Genomic DNA, 18,116 nt, shown 5'->3' with positions numbered 1-18,116 from the left:
AGAGATTACTTTTATTATTATTGATAAGAATAGAACTATGATACATGACTCGAGAGTTGGTTTCCTTGATTTAATAGCACTTAGTTTAAAAGATAAATTAGAAAATGAAGACAAAAATAAACTTATAGCAATAATGAAACCACTCATGATAAATGCTACAGATAAAAATACTAATAATCATGATAATTATCAGTTCTACTTTAATAAACTTCTTACATTAAAAAATATTGAAATACAGAATGATGTTTTAACACAAGAAATGGTTAAAGCTGATGGTTTTAAGTTAGCATCAACTATTTTAGGAATTATAGGTACATGTTTTACGATATATAATTTTATACAACAGTAAAAACTGATACAACAGTAAAAACTGCTGGACATGTGGCAACGAGTGCAAGTAATATATTGAATAGAGCAAGTACGTTGTTTAACTTTGGATGCGGAGAAGATGAGCAAAGCATTTTGGAGAACCATGAGCAAAGCTCGTCGGAGAACCAAGAAGAAATTTAGTTCGCAGATGATCTACAAAGTAGCTTTGCTAATACAATAGAAAAGCTACAAGAAGAATATATAGATGAAGAGATGGGAACTTATTAATAATCACTATCATTATTAGCAAAGCTACTTCGTAGATCTTTACTATAACCTTAACAAAAACACTCATTACATTATACTGGATATTCACATTGATTAACAAGAATATTCAAAGCATTGTTAATTCTAAATCCTCTATCAATAAGATAGATCATGTATAGAGATTATGCACCACGATAAGATTCATCATATTGTTGTATTCTCTCATTAGAGCCTAGATCAACATATTCTTCTAAAAATAATGGTGGGGTCTCAACACCAAAACTATCAAAGTAATATGTTGGACCACCTTCACTTCTTATAACTAAAACCCAATGTGCACCATCAGTTGGATGTAAATTTACAATAATGTTGACGTTAGGTTCACAGATCTGCGAAGCAGGTTCCCTGATTGTTTTAGGACTTTGATCTCTCATCACTATTTCAATTGGTGTTCGACTTATATCTTTTCCTATATCTTTTATTCTGATATCACTCATAGCATTATCATCAAAAATAAATTTATTATTGAATTCCTCAAAAGTTAGGATAAGGTTTTTTAATAGGTATAAAAATGGAGACAGGTAGCGCAGTTATAATTTTTATTTTCTTGATGGGAATTTGTTAAATAATATCTGATTCAAAACCAAGTAAGTATGCAAAACTAGAAGAAACCTTTGTTGGATTTATAAATAAGAGTCTAGTTAGATTTGAATATGAAAAGTCACCATTACATACTATTGTTTATGGTGGAACTGGAACAGGTAAAACATTTTTTATTAGACAATATTTAAAATTATACTTAGATCCGCAAAGCGGTTACACCGATCAAAACCAAAACCAAAACCAAGACCAAGACCAAGAGCTGCGAAGCAGTTTGGTAAACCACGAACAAAGTTCGTTCACTGATCTGCGAAGCAGTTTCACTGATCAAACTAAAAATATAATTGTAGTGTGTAAAGATGATAGAGATTGGATAGATTCTGAGACTGGGGAGTTTTATATTGTATTTAATACATGTGATATAAACATGATCACATAAAAAAAATAAGTATAAATTCAAACATAGTGTAATAGTATTTGATGATATGGGTGATAAGTTCAATAAGGATATAGCTTATTATGTCACAGAAGGAAGACATTATAATGTTCAAATGATTTTAATGTGTCATAAACCAGCTCAAATAATTAATACAGCAAGAATGAGTTGTGATACTATTTATTTAACAACTTATAATGGAGCTGGTCTATTTAAAAATTTTAATGAAATATATAAATGTGAACATAAGCTCAATAAAATATTTAGTGAGTTACATAGTAACTATTATAATTGTACAGATGGAATGTCAGATGAACTTCGTTATGGCATAATTAAACATAATAGGAAAGAGATTACTTTTATTATTATTGATAAGAAAAGAACTATGATACATGGCTCGAGAGTTGGTTTCCTTGATTGAATAGCACTTAGTTTAAAAGATAAATTAGAAAATGAAGACAAAAATAGACTTATAGCAATAATGAAACCACTCATGATAAATGCTACAGATCGAAATACGATTAATCATGATAATTATCAGTTCTACTTTAATAAACTTCTTACATTAAAAGATATTAAAAAACAGAATGATGTTTTAACACAAGAAATGGTTAAAGCTGATGGTTTTAGGTTAGCATCAACTATTCTAGGAATTATAGGTACATGTTTTATGATATATAATTACATGAATCCTGATACAACAGTAAAAACTGCTGGACATGTGGCAACGAGTGCAAGTAATATATTGAATAGAGCAAGTACATTGTTTAACTTTGGATGCGGAGAAGATGAGCACAGCATGTTGGAGAACCATGAGCAAAACTCGTCGGAGAACCACGAAGAAAGTTAGTTCGCAGATGATCTACAAAGTAGCTTTGCTAATACAATGGAAAAGCTACAAGAAAAATATATAGATGAAGAGATGGGAACTTTAAATAGAAAGGGACAAAAATATTAAAACAAACTATATGTAAAAAATGAAGAATTTAGAGAAAAAATTATAAATTTTGTAAGAGATTAAAAAGCATTAGACCTTGAAGTGATTTTAGATAGAAGATATAAAACTAATACACTCAATACGTTAGGGAAGGATTATTTAGCTAAGTGTATCCTGTCTAAAGATAATACTAAAGATTTTTGTTGAGATATTGGCTAAATTCGCGGATCAGTGAATCTGCTTGGCAGATTTTGACCAATTATAAATGGCTATAAAATGTTTAGAGTGTAGTCATAAATGTGCACTCCCTTTTATTTTAGCTTTTCATTATTCAATATATCATGAAAATGAAATTAGTAAATGTGCATGTGGTGATAAAACATTAAATGGTATTTGTATGAAAACTCATTGTTCGTTTAAAGATGAATCTGGAAATAACTCTAACTCTAGCTCTATTATTAGCTCTAGCTCTTGTATTAACTCTAGCTCTAGTATTAACTCTAACTCTAACTCTAACTCTAACTCTAACTCTAGCATTAACTCTAACTCTAACTCTTACTCTAACTCTAGCATTAACTCTAACTCTAACTATAACTCTAACTCTAACTCTAGCATTACCTCTAACTCTAACTCTAACTCTAACTTTAACACCAAAGTCTTAACTAGAAATTTTAATAATTATAATTCTGTAAAACCGACAACTGATGAGAGTAAGTATACATGTAGAAATTGTTCTTCAGCTAAAGTTTATTGTCTATGTTGTCCTTCTGTTTTGAGATATGATGGGATAAGAGCTCATGTAAAAAAACAACATCCAGATGTAGAATTAACTAGAGGATTTAGTAGAAATTTAACTGCGAGATCAGCGGAGCTGGTTCCCGGATCAGTGGAACTGTTTCACAGATCTGTTGTTACCGTGGAAAGTTGTTCTTGTAAATATTATAATTTTGTATCATTTCTTATTAATAATGGATTAAATATAGAAAAAGTAAAAGAGAATATAAATTTATTGAAGGGTATTGATAATTTAAACTAAAAAAATATAGAAAAATAAAAAAAAGAAAAATTTATTAAAAAATTTAGATAACTTTAAAAATTAATTAAAAAAGAGAGACTTTACTCATTAAGCGCGATAAATAGTGATTTTGTACTGGGGCATCAATCCGATAGGTGCAGTTTTGCTCTTAAAGAGTGATTCGCTCTTAAAAGAGGGATTTCACTCTTATTTTGAAATTTTATAACTTTTTGTTTTCTGGAAAAAATTAATTTTTTAATATGAAAAAAATATGTAAAATTAGCTTTCTTTCATATTTAGCAACCACTAATAGTACATCAAGTCAGACTATAACTCAAATGTGAATTAGTTAGACTATAACTCAAATGTGTTGCAAAACTGAAAGAAATTTGTGAGAAATGCTTAAAATAGCTTTAGTTTTTCTCCATGAATCTGGTGAATATTCATAGGGGTATATTCGAGTTTACCATTCCGGCATTTATGTCAATGACCATAACACTGGAGTCATAGAACTTATTTTTGAAGATTTATTTGGAAGAGAAGATAACATTCATTACTAAATTTGGTTGCAAACTGAAAATTAAATCTCATTATCTCGATAAGTATCCGTCCGATTTGGTTCTTTCCTCTTGCATGTCTTATAATATAGGCCTGTGGTAGTCACTGCCAAGTTTGCTCAATTTTGAACTAACAGTTTTGGAGCTATTTACATTTGAAAATTTTCCCCACATATTAAGATTGGTTATAGAATTAAAAAGCTAGCCCCACTCCACCTCCTTGGCGTACAGCCCTCATTCCCCTACAGAGTGTGTATCCAACTAATAGTTTTCCATTCACAAAGTTTGAATTCGATACCTTTCTTAGTTCTTCAGTTAATGCTAAAAATCCATATGTTTTATGTCCAAGTTTTGGTATTTAGTTCGTATGCCTTAATTATGCTTGTTTAATAAATGTTATTGTTCAAAAGAGCTATCTTCTATCTTTTGTGTAGCCAAGCGTAAGCCATGGTGAATAGCCAAAAATTGCCGTGGAGAATAAAGGTCCCCACATGGAGAATCTTTCTAGAACATTCTTTGTGAAGTAACCTGTTACGCGTTACTGCCCAGCCAATCAGAATAAAGATTAGTTACTGGAGTTAACTGCTAGTGGTTGTTCCAATGCCTTTTTTTGTTACGAGCTACTGGTTATTACAAGCTACTGGTTGTTACCATGCTACTCGTTGTTGCAAGCTACTGGGTGTTACAAGCTACTGGCTGTTACGAGGATAGTTTACTCGATACTAAGTGAGACAAAAAAAGATAGATTTTGAGTGAATATGTATCGGCGAATTTACAAACGAGCTTAATATTTTTTTTTAAAAATAAGCCATTTCATAATTTAATGTTGACTTAGAGTGAAAATGTAGTAGTGGATAAAACAGGGATAGCAACAAGCAGTAAAATTTGGCCCGATTCGACATGCGCGATTAGCGTTAGGAGAAAGGGTCAAATTTTACTGGTGGTTGCTATCCCTGTTTTAACCACTACTCATAACCCCTCTTATCTCACATCGTTTTAATCCCTAAAATTACGGTCTTACCTTTAATCTTTTTGGATGATAATTTTTTGTTTGGGGGTGGGGGTAAAATTTCAAACCCCCCATTACTCATCATTATCCCCTAATCTTACATCATTTTACCCCCTGAAATGAAGACCCCCCATTCTTACATCCTTTCGCGGGGTATATTTTGGAGGGTAAAATCTAAAAATCATCCACCATTACCCCCAGTACCCCTTAATCTTTCATCGTCCCCCCCCCCCCTGAAGCCCTAAAGTTACCCTCTTATTCTTATACGTTTTTTTTTGGATTCTTATACGTTTTTTTTGGAAATCACCCCCGAACCTTACATCGTTTTACCCCCCATAGACAATTACCCCCTACTCATGCATCAGTTTGGGGATAATCATGGGAGGGGCGGGTTGATTTCAACTCGGGTGGGTCTTGAGTCAACAATGGTCGGGTAAAAATAGTTTGACAGTATGCAAATATGAACCATCCGATTTGGATTTCAACAGTTATATTATTCGATAGTATTTACTGTGAAGGCCGAGCATTAATAATTTCCTCAAAACATTTGTTTCTTTAAAACAATATTTATGTCGACATATTCTGTTTCTAAATTTCATACATTTGTAAACGTGTAAAAAGAGCCCCCAAACGTGCGAACAGGCTGACCGGGTTAAAGTCTTAACAAAGCGAGGTCACTAAAACTGCTGTATACCACAATTACGCTTTACACCTGGTAACAACGAAGTGTTAGTTTGATTTTTCTAAATAATCACAGCTGCTGCCACTTACACAGAAGTAAAGCGAAAGAACTAAGACTCGGGAAATTCCGCGTAGATCTGATTCCACACACTTCAAAGCTTAGCAAAAGTAAGTGTGCGTGCTTCGCAGATTGCTGTGATGAATCAGAAAATTAAGCCTGAGCTTTGTTGAGATCATAGAAACCGGGTTCAGTTTTGTGGAAAAACGGGAGCTCTAGCTTCAGCAGAACACAAGATTTATTAGTTGCAGTCAGGTTGGCTTTGAAAAAACTAAGAAAACTATTTTCACAAGGAAATTCAGTTTGCCTAAAAATCTCAATTGAGCAGTAAAATTCTGTGTCTTGCTAACGTGAAACTTGTAGTTTATCTTATCATCGATTTGGTCTTGAAAGTTTGAGTAACTTGAGAGAAAGGAAATTAAAGAACCTCTGATAGCTGAACATTAGGGTGACAAAAATTCCTTTTCTTTGACCAGAAGAACGACTTATAATCAGTTCGTTGAAAGTAATAAGCGGTAAAAGATAGATTTTCAGTTCACAGACTTGAGTTTTCCAAACCAAAAACCTAGATGCTACGTCGTCTCTATGGCTTCGGCCCCAGTGACTAACGAAGGACCTCTGTTTTGACCAACAATTCAAGACCGCTTACGGCAAAAGACGGGTTCTGCTCTGTGAATTGTGTTCTATTCTGAAACCGAATGTACCCCCCTTAGATTCGTTTATAAATATAAACAGTGAGCAACCTATAGGGACACAAATTGTGGTTTGAAAAGCACCACCTTGAATTATTGAGTTGTTAACCAAACTCAGAAAAATTATTTGATTATTTAATTGGAACTTACTGAGTAGTTCCAGCAATTGATTTGATTATTCAGCAAAGCTGAACGATTAGTTATTTGGACTCTTAAAAAAACGTTTAATGCAACGGTAATTTACAGAATAGCGTATATATAGGTACAAAAGCGAACTGCACAACTTAGTATCCCGACAGCTTGTAAACCGCTAAAGACGAACAGGGTGGTATAAAACTTTCCTTGTCATTGACAGGAAAGCAGCCGTTACATTTACAATGAATAAATGTCTATATATGAAAAACAATTCAAATGACGCAAGTTGCTTTCAAAATTTATGATTGAAATCAACAAGAATTGCATTTGAGACCAAAGCCTTCTTTAACTTTGGATTCGCTTTAAAGAAAGAGAAACTAATTGATAGTCATAGATTTCTTAATCTAGAAACGTCGTGCTGAAACAGTTACTAGAAAATAACTATTCTACCAAACTTTTGTACAAAAAAACAACCTTTGGAACAATCTGATATTTGTCTGCTGCAAATTAATGTGCATAAATAAAAAAGTACTGCCAAAAACTTTAAAAATTCTTTGGGATAATTTTCAGTTTTTTGATAAAATTTACGATCTGCCCATATCCCAAAATGTGCTACCAAACTTAAGTTCCTCTTATAAAACAGCTTTATGTGACCCTAAATTTTGCTAGCAAGTTTGCATTCATTTTTAGGTGGAATTCATAAACAACCTTTATACACGTATTCCTAATGGCCTCTTGTGAAGAAGCTTTTTCATCGAGTTTTGAAGCGTATAACCGGAAAACCGTTATAGAGGGGTTGACAACAAAGCAATTTCGAAAACACTTAAGAAAAGTAGATTTCACGCTCGAAACGTAAGTACTTTTAAAGACTTAAGATAATTAGATTCCGCGTGCTTTGGAATTAAAAACCACACTTAAAGTAATTGAAAATCACGCTTGGTGTAATTAATGTCCATGCCGCTGGTATTTACAGCTTTTATGTAAGCAGATTTTTGAGAATAAATTAAGGTAACTAAATTTTAAAATCTGTTCAATGAGGGAAATTCGTGAAATTAGTCTATTCAAGTTCACTTAAGGTAATAAATTTTGTTATTAGATAAAGTTTTGTACACTGAGGTTGTTCAAGATTCGTGCGCGTGAACTATGCTTAAATTGTGAATTTAAATTACACTGAGATTTTTACAGTACTAACAAAGCTGCGTTTCAAAATGTCCAGCTCAATAAGTAACCAGAGTCCGCGTGAAATCTACTTACGAAAATTAGCAAGTAGATTTCACAATCTCTCAAGTGGTGTTCACGACCCCCCCCCCCCGTAGGGCAGCAAAATTCGTTTAGGGTCAAATAACGCGTAATGATTTTCTGTACATTTAACTGAGCGTCAGGTTTGATTTGAGACCGCTACTTCGAACGCACGAAAACCGGATTAGAGATTGTCATTTACCCACGAAAATCTAATCAGATACTCCCAGCGAATCAAAACTTGATACATCTTGATAAGAGATAAAAATTTTTTATCAAGATTTGTCAAGATTTTATCAAAAGCTGTCAGGAAATTTTCCTAATTTATCTTGATAAGATCTTACCAAATCCTTATCAAGATTTATCATGAAATGTTGGTATTTCAAGTTTTGCAAGAGATGTCAAGATCATGTATGTCTTATCAAGGTGTATCAAGTTTCGTAGAAAAAGACAGACGCAGAGAAAGTTACTCAACTGTTGTCCAGTATGTTTTTATTTTGAATTGCGTGGATTTAAGGGGTCTGCGAAATTGGCCGAAAACAGCACAAAAGCAAGAAAGACTTATTAGAAACTCTTATCATATCTTTTGTCCCATCAAACAGAACAGACTACTGAAAACCTTTCAAAGCCAATAACTGTCGCAAAAACTATTACCAAAGCATTTATTAACGCATTATGGTCATATATTAAAAATATGTTGGCCTAATCTGAGTTGCTTTCGACCGCATGAACGTCTGAAAATGGTCTGAAAATAAACCAAGGTCTCGTGAAAATCTGAACAATGAGCGCTCTTCGGCGAAAATATTTTTTGTCTGGGACCATATGGTCCAAGCTTCACTCTGGTCTGGGATGGTCTAATCAGAGGTAATATTGGTCTGGAACAATAATCTGGGGTTTCTTTTTTATTTCACATCCAAACTTGTTCATCAAATTATGATTTTTTCTATTTTAGACCGTACAAATTTGTGGTTTATTCTGACAGATGGTTTAAACATGTGACTAAGATTGATGTCAGCCATGACTATAATGATGACGCGCGAGACTGGGTTTTAACGAGCGTAAGTATTATTATTGTAAAATCTCGTCTTAGAATTGATTTATCAAAAGAAATTTTAAATTTTGTATTTTTGTACCATTTGGGGTCAACATTGATAAAATATACACAGCCAGACATTATCGCAAACTTATCACTCAGAGTATCGTGAACTTTAAATACTATCAGTATCCTGTTAATGGGTTCTGTTTTTGTAATTAATTCACAAAGTGATTCCCGCATAGCGGGTACCAAGTCAATTTAATAATAATAATAATATTCCATTACTGAAACTGTAAATTTTAATACTAACATGAAAAACCAGTACTGAATCAGTCAATTTCAAATATAAGACTCCACAAGTATGCCCAGTGAAAAACCATAAAAATATTTTAGACTGCTCAGCCTAAATTCAGAGAAAAACTAAAACTCTTAAAACTAAAAGACAACTCCTAAAATTCAAATTTTACTCATGTAATTTATAACGTTGACATTTTTCATTTTCCGCGTTATTCTTAGAGGTGTCCTTTCGTTCTTCCTCGCTAGATGCGTCTGCGCACTGCTAAGAATTTGAGTCTTTAAGGTCAAATGTAGATTTGTGCGGTGTCAGGACTTCTTACCCAATTCCATTTTATACAATGCCATGTTAATTAATACCACTATACCCAACCTACCGTTTTACCCAATGCCATTTTACCATTGCCAACTTTAATTTACCCTATTGTTTTAATTGCAGAACGACTAATTAGCCGACTACATAATTAGATGGTCCGCGGGACTTGAGGTGAAACTATCACAGCCGAACATCGGATAATTGAACGAATAGATCAAAGAACATTGAGTAAGTTAGCATTGGGTAATATGGCATTGGGTAAAATGGCAGGTTGGGTAAAATTGCAGGTTAGGTAAAATGGCAATGGGTAAAACGGTAATGGGTAAAATGGCAGGTTAGGTAAAATGGCAATGGGTAAAACGGTAATGGGTAAAATGGCAGGTTCGCTAAAATGGCATTGGGTAAAATGGCTTTGGGTAAGAATGGAATTGAGTAATTTGTAATGTAACCAACTTGCGCCCTTATTTTTTTCTTTGCATGAAATTATTTTCACCTCATATTTTTTTATTTATATTTTTCGTGAGAGTCGTTGAACAAAAATCTGAGAAAACTCACTTGCCACTAAGTTGCTTTCTCAGCTTAGTCTGCGGAACAAATTTAGTTCTGCAGAAAACTATTTTATTTTTTATGAGCAAGTAATAATACTGCCTTAATTATTAAATCGTGTAGGTGCTGAGAACTAATTTAACATTATATTGTTCAAAAGTCAGAGAAAAAGTTTCAAAATAATATGAAATATCATTAGAATTTGAGACATTATTGAAAAACTTTAGGTGATAAAACTGGGATATGAATTTGGTTTTAGAGGACTTTGAATCATTTTGTTTGCCACGCCGTTTTTTTTCGTATTGCGGGGTTTTTTGGTCGAGCACTATCTTGTCATTAAGATAACTGATAAAAAGTCTTTGAGGTTCATATCAGTTTCTTGTTTTGTTTCCGAATATATTAAAGCATGCACCAAGGCCGAATTCGTTCATCAAATATTAACTCCAACTTAAGAGAAATTTGGAAAATTGACAAAAATACTGATTTTCTAACGCTTATTGTATCTGATTTATGCACACAACTCTTTTACTCAAAAGTAATTTTAACATTAAAATTAGCGTCTTAATCAGGTGGTATTTAAATCCAGAAAGATTAGAAGTTTGACATAGCTCATACTTATGATTTGTTAAGCTTGAAGCATCTAAAAAGCCCCAGTTGTTGAATTTGTTGAATGCACTGGCAAACTACATTGTGTAGTAGAATTTTGGGCTCAACTTCTATCGAGCAAGCTTTGTGTTTTGGTCAGATAATATTCAAATGAGAAATTTTCGGTTAAACTGAACGGCAGCATGAAAAAAAAAATGGACAGGGGAGAATTGCAGATGTTCAGTAAAGCGGGCTAAAAATTCTCAATTATTTGTCATGCCATTTCTGGCAGAGGGTTTTTTTATTAATCGAGACAAAAACTTTGGAATAAAAACCAGACCACAAAACCAGTCATACCGCAGCAAAAGTAAATTATTATTTTTGAGGTTAAACTAACTCAGCTCATACCTGCAGTACTAAGTTACAGCCTGTGTTTCATTAACTTTCGTGTGTTTGATGAACACGCAAAATGAAATTTTGAGTTTAAAAAAGTCAAAAAGTATTAGTGCAAAGTTCCCATTTCAAAGATTAGCGCTTTGAGACATTTGAAGCATAAGACACGAAAAATTCAACTCAAACTTAAAAATTTCAAAGCTACATAAATCATTAGCTAACTTTTTGATAAAAAAGCATATCGTGGCCAAAACAACTGATTTTATTGCCCCAACATCTTCAAAGTGTTGGTTACCAACCAGTTAAAGCACATATATCAAAAATAAGAGAGATTTACCATAAAGATAGTTAAGATGTTTTTACCCTTTATTACAAACTCATTTTTTAAAATAATCTTGGTCAAGATGAAATCAACATAATTTTGGATTTGTTACAATAATTTTGCATATGTGGGTGCAGACTTGAAGTGCAATTATGCTCATCTTGTGTCTTGATTGGTTTGTATTTGGATATAATTCTTTGAAATGTTGTCCAATGCTGTCCATTTCAATGAATTATAGTACTATACTGAGTTATGTGATGCAACATTTTTCGAGAAGTCAAAAATCCATAGGGGCAAACTCAGTCGACCTTCATTTAAGTATAATTCTGCAACACTGTGACTCAAATTGTTAAAATGTTTATCCTGGAGGACCTTTGTAGTTAATCAATCTCAAAAACCAATTTTTTTAATCACCTGTGCAAAATTTTTTTGTTGAAATGAGTAATGAGTAAATTGTGATTATGTTTCTTCTGGTTGTGAGTTGTGAAGCATAATAATAGCTAGAACTAGCCATTACAATAATACAAACTTATTTAGTAGTGTTGGGAGGCCTATTTTAGATAATTTTGTTCCTCGGGTGTTAGGAAACAATTTCTAATATTTTTGCTTTGAACGCATTCTTTTCGGCCTAAAACATTTTGGCAAAAAACCGTACATTGTCTTCGATGAATTGGTCAAACATCATGCAAATTAATTGAATGGAAATATAAATTTTATGACCAAATTTACCAATCTTTGTCAGATGTAATAAAATACATGGCTTTTATGCGAGAGCCAGCACAACGAAGTCGGGAACAGAAATCGAATCGGGAACCAAAACAAAACAAAATTCGAGAACTGAAAAATTTCTAAAATTAAACGTGATGAAATCTTTTTTTATGATATTGACCACACATTAGTATAACACGAAGCTGATTAATGAAACTTAGATTTGAATGTTTAAATTTTTTTACATTTTTCCGTTCCCCTTTGTTCAATGGCCTTTTCTTAAAAATTTTAACTAATAAAAAACGCATTGCTATGAAAGTGTTATTGGGTTCTCAATGATCAAACAACAATTCATAGACTGTTTATATTAAACTAAATGCCGACAAAATTGTTGCTGTTTTTGCCGCTAAAAAAGTTTCAGAATTGTTTTTTTTCGCAAATGTTTTAATAACTGACCACTCTGATTTTTGCCCAGGTGCTTCATATAAACACTTACAGGGCACAAAAGTTTTCACAAGGTATTAATTTGTGGCAGAATACAGAACTGCTTATTTTTATGACTTGCTAGGTTAGTAATTCAATTTTTCTCACTGCTTTTCAAGTTAATCGTCCCAAATTACCCATATGTTTCTAATACAATCTCATCAGTCCACAATTTAAACAGAAAAGTTGCTGCCTGAGCGATGCATTACTAGCGTCCAATGGTAGCAAAACAAAAACTATTTACAACGAATACTGGCATCTCCTCTCGTCTTTTGACGCCCAATGTGGAAAGCACTTAAATTATGTGTAAGTAGTTTTCATACCGCAATTAAATAGCCAAAAATGGAAAAAAAGACTTTCAAAGAAATGTTTAAGAAATGATTATAGTTAAGTTCGACTGTAAGCGCATCTCACAAATTTTTAAATCTTTCAAGATTTAATCCTTCAAGATTACTGAAATGAGGGATTATACTGCAATTAATCTGCCGCACAAATAATGTTTCTTTTGTTTTCGGAATGAGATTCCGCAAAAAGTATGTTGCGGCTAAAAATTGATTCAACTTTTTAACTTACAGTGACTGAAATTTCAATATTGGGCACCACCTTTTCATCCTCGAAGTTTGTAAGTACGTTTCGCACGTAAAGTTTAATAGGATAAGAAAAGTGAAATGAGATTACAAAAGTGAGTAATTTTGCTCGCAAAAATTTGTACCTGTTAAGGGCTAGTAATGTAATCAGAATTTATAAATCTCTTAAAAACCATCTAACTGTTTTACGCTTTCTAGGACACTAAAAGTTTATTCTTTAAAAATTATTTATTAATTTTTCAAAGACGACAATATTGGATGTTGTGATTTTAATAACTTGTCGCATTCTTATGGGTTCTAACTGTTCGTTTTGATTGTGCAGATGTATGTGAATGGCATCGACTTTCCATGCAATCAGAATATCAAAACGGAGGTTGTCACCCTATCCCACACACTCAGTTAGTAAAATTTTACTGTAACGCAGTTTTCAGATTGCTAACCGTCCTATTCAAGGCCTAAATCAACATTCAAATGAACTGAGCAACTTTACTCGTTACATCAAGCAGATTCGTTTTTATAATCTTCATACCTGAGTGAAAAACATTTCAAATGGGATTATTTATATATTATAGTGTATATAATAGTAAGTAGTATATATTAAAAGAGTTGAGAAGGGAGGGGGGTTATCATACGATATCTAAGATAGCTAGTGGATGGAAAATAGCTGGTGGTTGTTAAGTGGGATCATGATAGGCGGGATGAAATATTTCTAATATTTCTACTTCCAATTAGGCCAGTACTATCTTTGATCACCTTTGCGCCTTCAAAACAATCAAACAAATTATTTCCAAACCAAATTTCGCACTCTGTGCTAAATCAATACTTGTTCAGTTTTGAGAGTAGTTAGCTTATCGTGGTATTAAACTAAATTAGCTAGATTAATAACGTTTTGCAGTTTCACAGATTGGTTTTTCGGTTCCCTTTTTCTATCTTCTGCTGCCTAAAAGTTAATATACGGGTCATGTGGACTGCATTGTTTTCCGGCATCGAACCAGATATGTCACTATACTGTCAATATCGACAATATCACTGCAGCTAATGTGGAATCGTTTAAATTCTGAGCAGGTCTGAAGTCGGGTCTGGTGGCTGTCATGTGTTTTACGTTTTGGGTGGTTGCAATGGAAGACAATTGTTGCTCAACAAAACTTTTGTCTGAATTGGACTCAGCAACAAGTTTTTGAACTCGTCAGCAGTTGGATAATACCAGTCAAAATCGTCATCGAGCTAATTTTAGCTACCTTTTGTATAAATGCCAAAATGGAGAGGTTTACATACCATCAGGTAGAATATAGTGATTTTTTGTGAAAATCAACAAGCATTTTTATTTGTAGTACCTATTTGAAACAATAGTTGTCGGACACCACCCTACGGTTCTCTACTCTTATATTGTGGTCTGACCGAATGGTGTTCAAGTGTTCTTAATGGCGCAGATACTAACGAGCGGCCTTGGTGACGCCCTCTGCGGACAGTCTCTGACAACCTCAAAGAAAAAGGAATTGAAAAAATATGGTATTTAACTATGTAAAAAATATGATTACAACATCATACGTAACTTTTACAGGATTTAAGAGACTCCACATGCTTACTTACATCTTATGAAATTTAACACTACAATCAACAGTGCTTTTTTTTTATAAGAGAATAAGTTTACGTTTTGACAATATGCATTAGAGCTTTTGTTTTAGGCAACTGGGTTTGTTAATGTAGTCGCCTGTAAATGCATTCCTGAAAATGACATCAACTCTTTTATTACTGTCATTAAACAAGATATGATTGGAAGAGCAGTGTAGGATGAACCAGGAGTTTTTGTGAAACGTGAAGCTATAACGTTAAATTTTCGGACGTTCTCCAGAACCCATTCATTCCCCATCTCACAAAAATCCTTAGCACCTACCTGATCTTCTCAAAGGTTCCACTATATGCTGTTATCTTGAGTCCATTTGCATAACCTGAGGTCATTAGCGTTACTACCGATGGTTTCTTCCGGAGTGTCAGCATGCTCATAGTAAATAATTCTAATTTTTTGTGATCCATGGCACAGCTGGTGAGTAATGAGCTTTTGCCCGCAATATTTTTTAAGGTCAGTTGCCTCATCAGAGTCCATTGAAACGAACTTTTTTCGTATGCCGTAAATTGCATTCCTCTTAGGCATATCTCGCGGCTAAATTTGCCGACCAAGGAGTGGTAGGGTGTGCAAAAAACTTTAAGTTGAGCAAATAAATAGGCGTTAGCGAAACCAAGGTCGCAAGTTTGGTAACAGTTGGTGACTGAAAAATCCCGAGTCATGATCTCATGTGTTGATTGAGTTCGGAGATTATTCGATTAGCAAATTCGCAAAAAACGAACAATGATTTACGGGTAAACCAACTTCATCGAAATCAAACTTTTGGTCATCCATTGATTTATTACCTGTAGAGGTAAGTGCTGAATGTCAACAGCTACACCCAAATTCCAATTTTTCAGTTTTTTTTTTGATTTTTTGATTGTGTAGCAACAATTTTATATTTGTTCTCTAAGAATTAAACTCGATAATAACTGCTGTCAATATGGGAATTGAACAAATTCTGAGCAGCCAGGAGACCGTGTTTTTTGGCTTTCAAGTGTTTCAGCAATATTATAGAAGCACTCATCCCAATTAATTTGTCAAAAGCATAGTCATCGTTTCCATAAGGTCAAAAATGGAGAGTTTTTGTACCAGCAAGTAGAATATAGGGATTGTTACGAAAGTCAATAAGCAAGCACATTTTGTTTTTGTTTACTATTTGAAACAATCCACAATTGGACACATCCTACTGTTCTCTGCGCTTAAATTGGTCCTCATGTATTCTTCATGGCGCAGATTTTGATGAGCGACATTGTAAACGCTTTTTGCGAACAGTGTTTGACAACTTCAAAAGAAAAACAGAAAACGAAAAAATAGGTGCGATTGTCATTACTAAACTTCTACGTATTTCAACATTCTACGTAACTTTCGCACAATTCAGTAGATTTCAGATGCTTACCAACCCCCTATGAATTTTTATACTACAATTAATCGTGCTTTTTTTTTTATAAGAGTCTAAATTCACTTTTTGGCAAAATGGATTAGAGCTTTGGTCTTAGGCAAATGAATTCGCTAATGTAGGCCAGTGAGTCCATTCATGAAATTAAGAACTACTTCTTTATTTCTCTCATTAAAGAAAATCTGATCAAGCCGTGCAAGGAGAGTTCAACCACGAATTGTTGTGAAACGTAAAGCTTTCATGTCAAATTATAGGTAGTTTTCCAGAACCCAGAACCCATCTCAGAACAATTCCTTATCATCAACCCGAACTTTTCAAACATTCCCCAGTATGCTGTTGTCTTGAGTTCATTTGCATAGACTGGGGAAATTAGAGAGTTAGCATTAGATCGGTTGTTCTGGTGGTGCCAGATCGATTTGAATCGTGCACTGGAGATGCCATATTGACTTGAGCTGCTCAGTTGGGGTGCCAGACCGACTGCGTTTGCTCACTGGGCTTACCCTGACCAACTGTTTTGGTAGCAGTAATCATTGGTATAATTTTCATTTCTGTCAGAAAAGTAGACGACAATTAATGTATATGGTTTTTGGGTTCTGGATCAGACCATCCAGACTGTAAACAGTGCTGCCAGACTCTGTGGAGCAGTCGCGGGCGGTTACCCCGAAATCACTATCCATATCGGTCTAATCAGGGCTGGCTTGGGTCGCGCACTTCATCCTGGAATAAGGTCCCCTAAAAATTGCAAAAAGTTCTTCGAAACCATTTTTCGAAAATCAAGGGTCAAAGATAAAATTTAAAACATGTACAAAACATGAAATCACGCTAAATGGAAAACGGTGATTAGATAATCGAATGACCTTATTGATGCACATTTACATGCTTTTAGGGTTCGTACGTTCGATTATTTCATTCAAATTAACTGAGTCAGACTGTTTAAAAACTTTCTTTGATTAAAAAGATCTGCAATTTGTAGAAAACTTTGACTCAGATGTTGACCGTTGCTCGGAATGCCTACTTTTTTCAGAGGAAGCCGAAATTTTTGTGTCAATTAAAGGGGACAAAAGTACCTACCAGCATCAGAAAATGGTAATATTCAGCAACTCAGACGGATATTTGGACCAGACACCCGAATTGCACTTGGAGAAATTTTTTACCACAGACGGCCAAGAACCGAACTTCATGCCTGGCAGGTAAATTTATTTTGCAATTTTCGACTATATATCAACATAGCATCTATTGTAACAACAATATAGACCTATACAGCTACATTTTGCCCATTTAGTTATAGAAGACAGCAGAGCAATCGAAATAACAGACTTGAAATCAGCTGTGATGCAATTTTGTGAGTTGAAAAAGGTTCTACAGAATTTTTCTGCTGTTTTTTAGGTGAAACATTCCAATAACCGGGTTTTGGAACACCCCTTTAGTGTTTTATGTGAACCGTCAACCAATCGTAGTTTTTTTTGAGGAATGTACATGAAGCCAAAACTTGATTTAAGTTTGATGCTTCATTTTTTTTGTAGGAAATCAAATCACATTTAAGTTTTTCGTCATATAAAAAAAAACTCTATTTCGTTAATTTTACCCAATGAACGTAGTTATGACTGGTTATGACTCAATTTATCCAAATCATGACTCAATTATTCCTTTAAATTGAATTTTACATGTCCAATTTTGCCTTATTTCGTTTTTACCCAATGAATATAGTTCGGACTTAATAAATTATGTCTATAAAGTTAACTTTTCACCTTAAGAAGTAGGTTGTTACTAAATGGATTTTCATTTAACTTTTTTTTTCCGGATTTAGTTGTATCTATATTTCAACTGTACGCAATATTGTTGAGTAATAATTTTTTAGAGCAAAAACCGTCAGCACTTCCAGGACATTACAACTTGAAAACACAAAAAT

General features: G+C 33.6%; 1 protein-coding gene across 1 annotated transcript in view; it reads left to right on the top strand.

Annotated features, from left to right (window-relative positions):
- Positions 1-18,116, top strand: part of LOC142338688 (uncharacterized) — a 38,617-nt gene that overhangs the window by 17,626 nt on the left and 2,875 nt on the right. Inside the window, exons 2-4 of the mRNA XM_075388554.1 lie at positions 8,888-8,993; positions 13,528-13,603; positions 17,232-17,397. Of these exons, the coding sequence (XP_075244669.1) occupies positions 8,888-8,993; positions 13,528-13,603; positions 17,232-17,397 (348 nt within the window). The remainder of the gene's footprint in view (positions 1-8,887; positions 8,994-13,527; positions 13,604-17,231; positions 17,398-18,116) is intronic.

Source organism: Convolutriloba macropyga, chromosome 4 (assembly GCF_964194025.1).
Source record: "Convolutriloba macropyga chromosome 4, txConMacr16.3, whole genome shotgun sequence".
In the NCBI taxonomy this organism is placed as follows: Eukaryota; Metazoa; Xenacoelomorpha; order Acoela; family Convolutidae; genus Convolutriloba; species Convolutriloba macropyga.
Note: the sequence above shows the minus strand (reverse complement) of the source record. Positions and strands in the feature narration are given on the sequence as shown.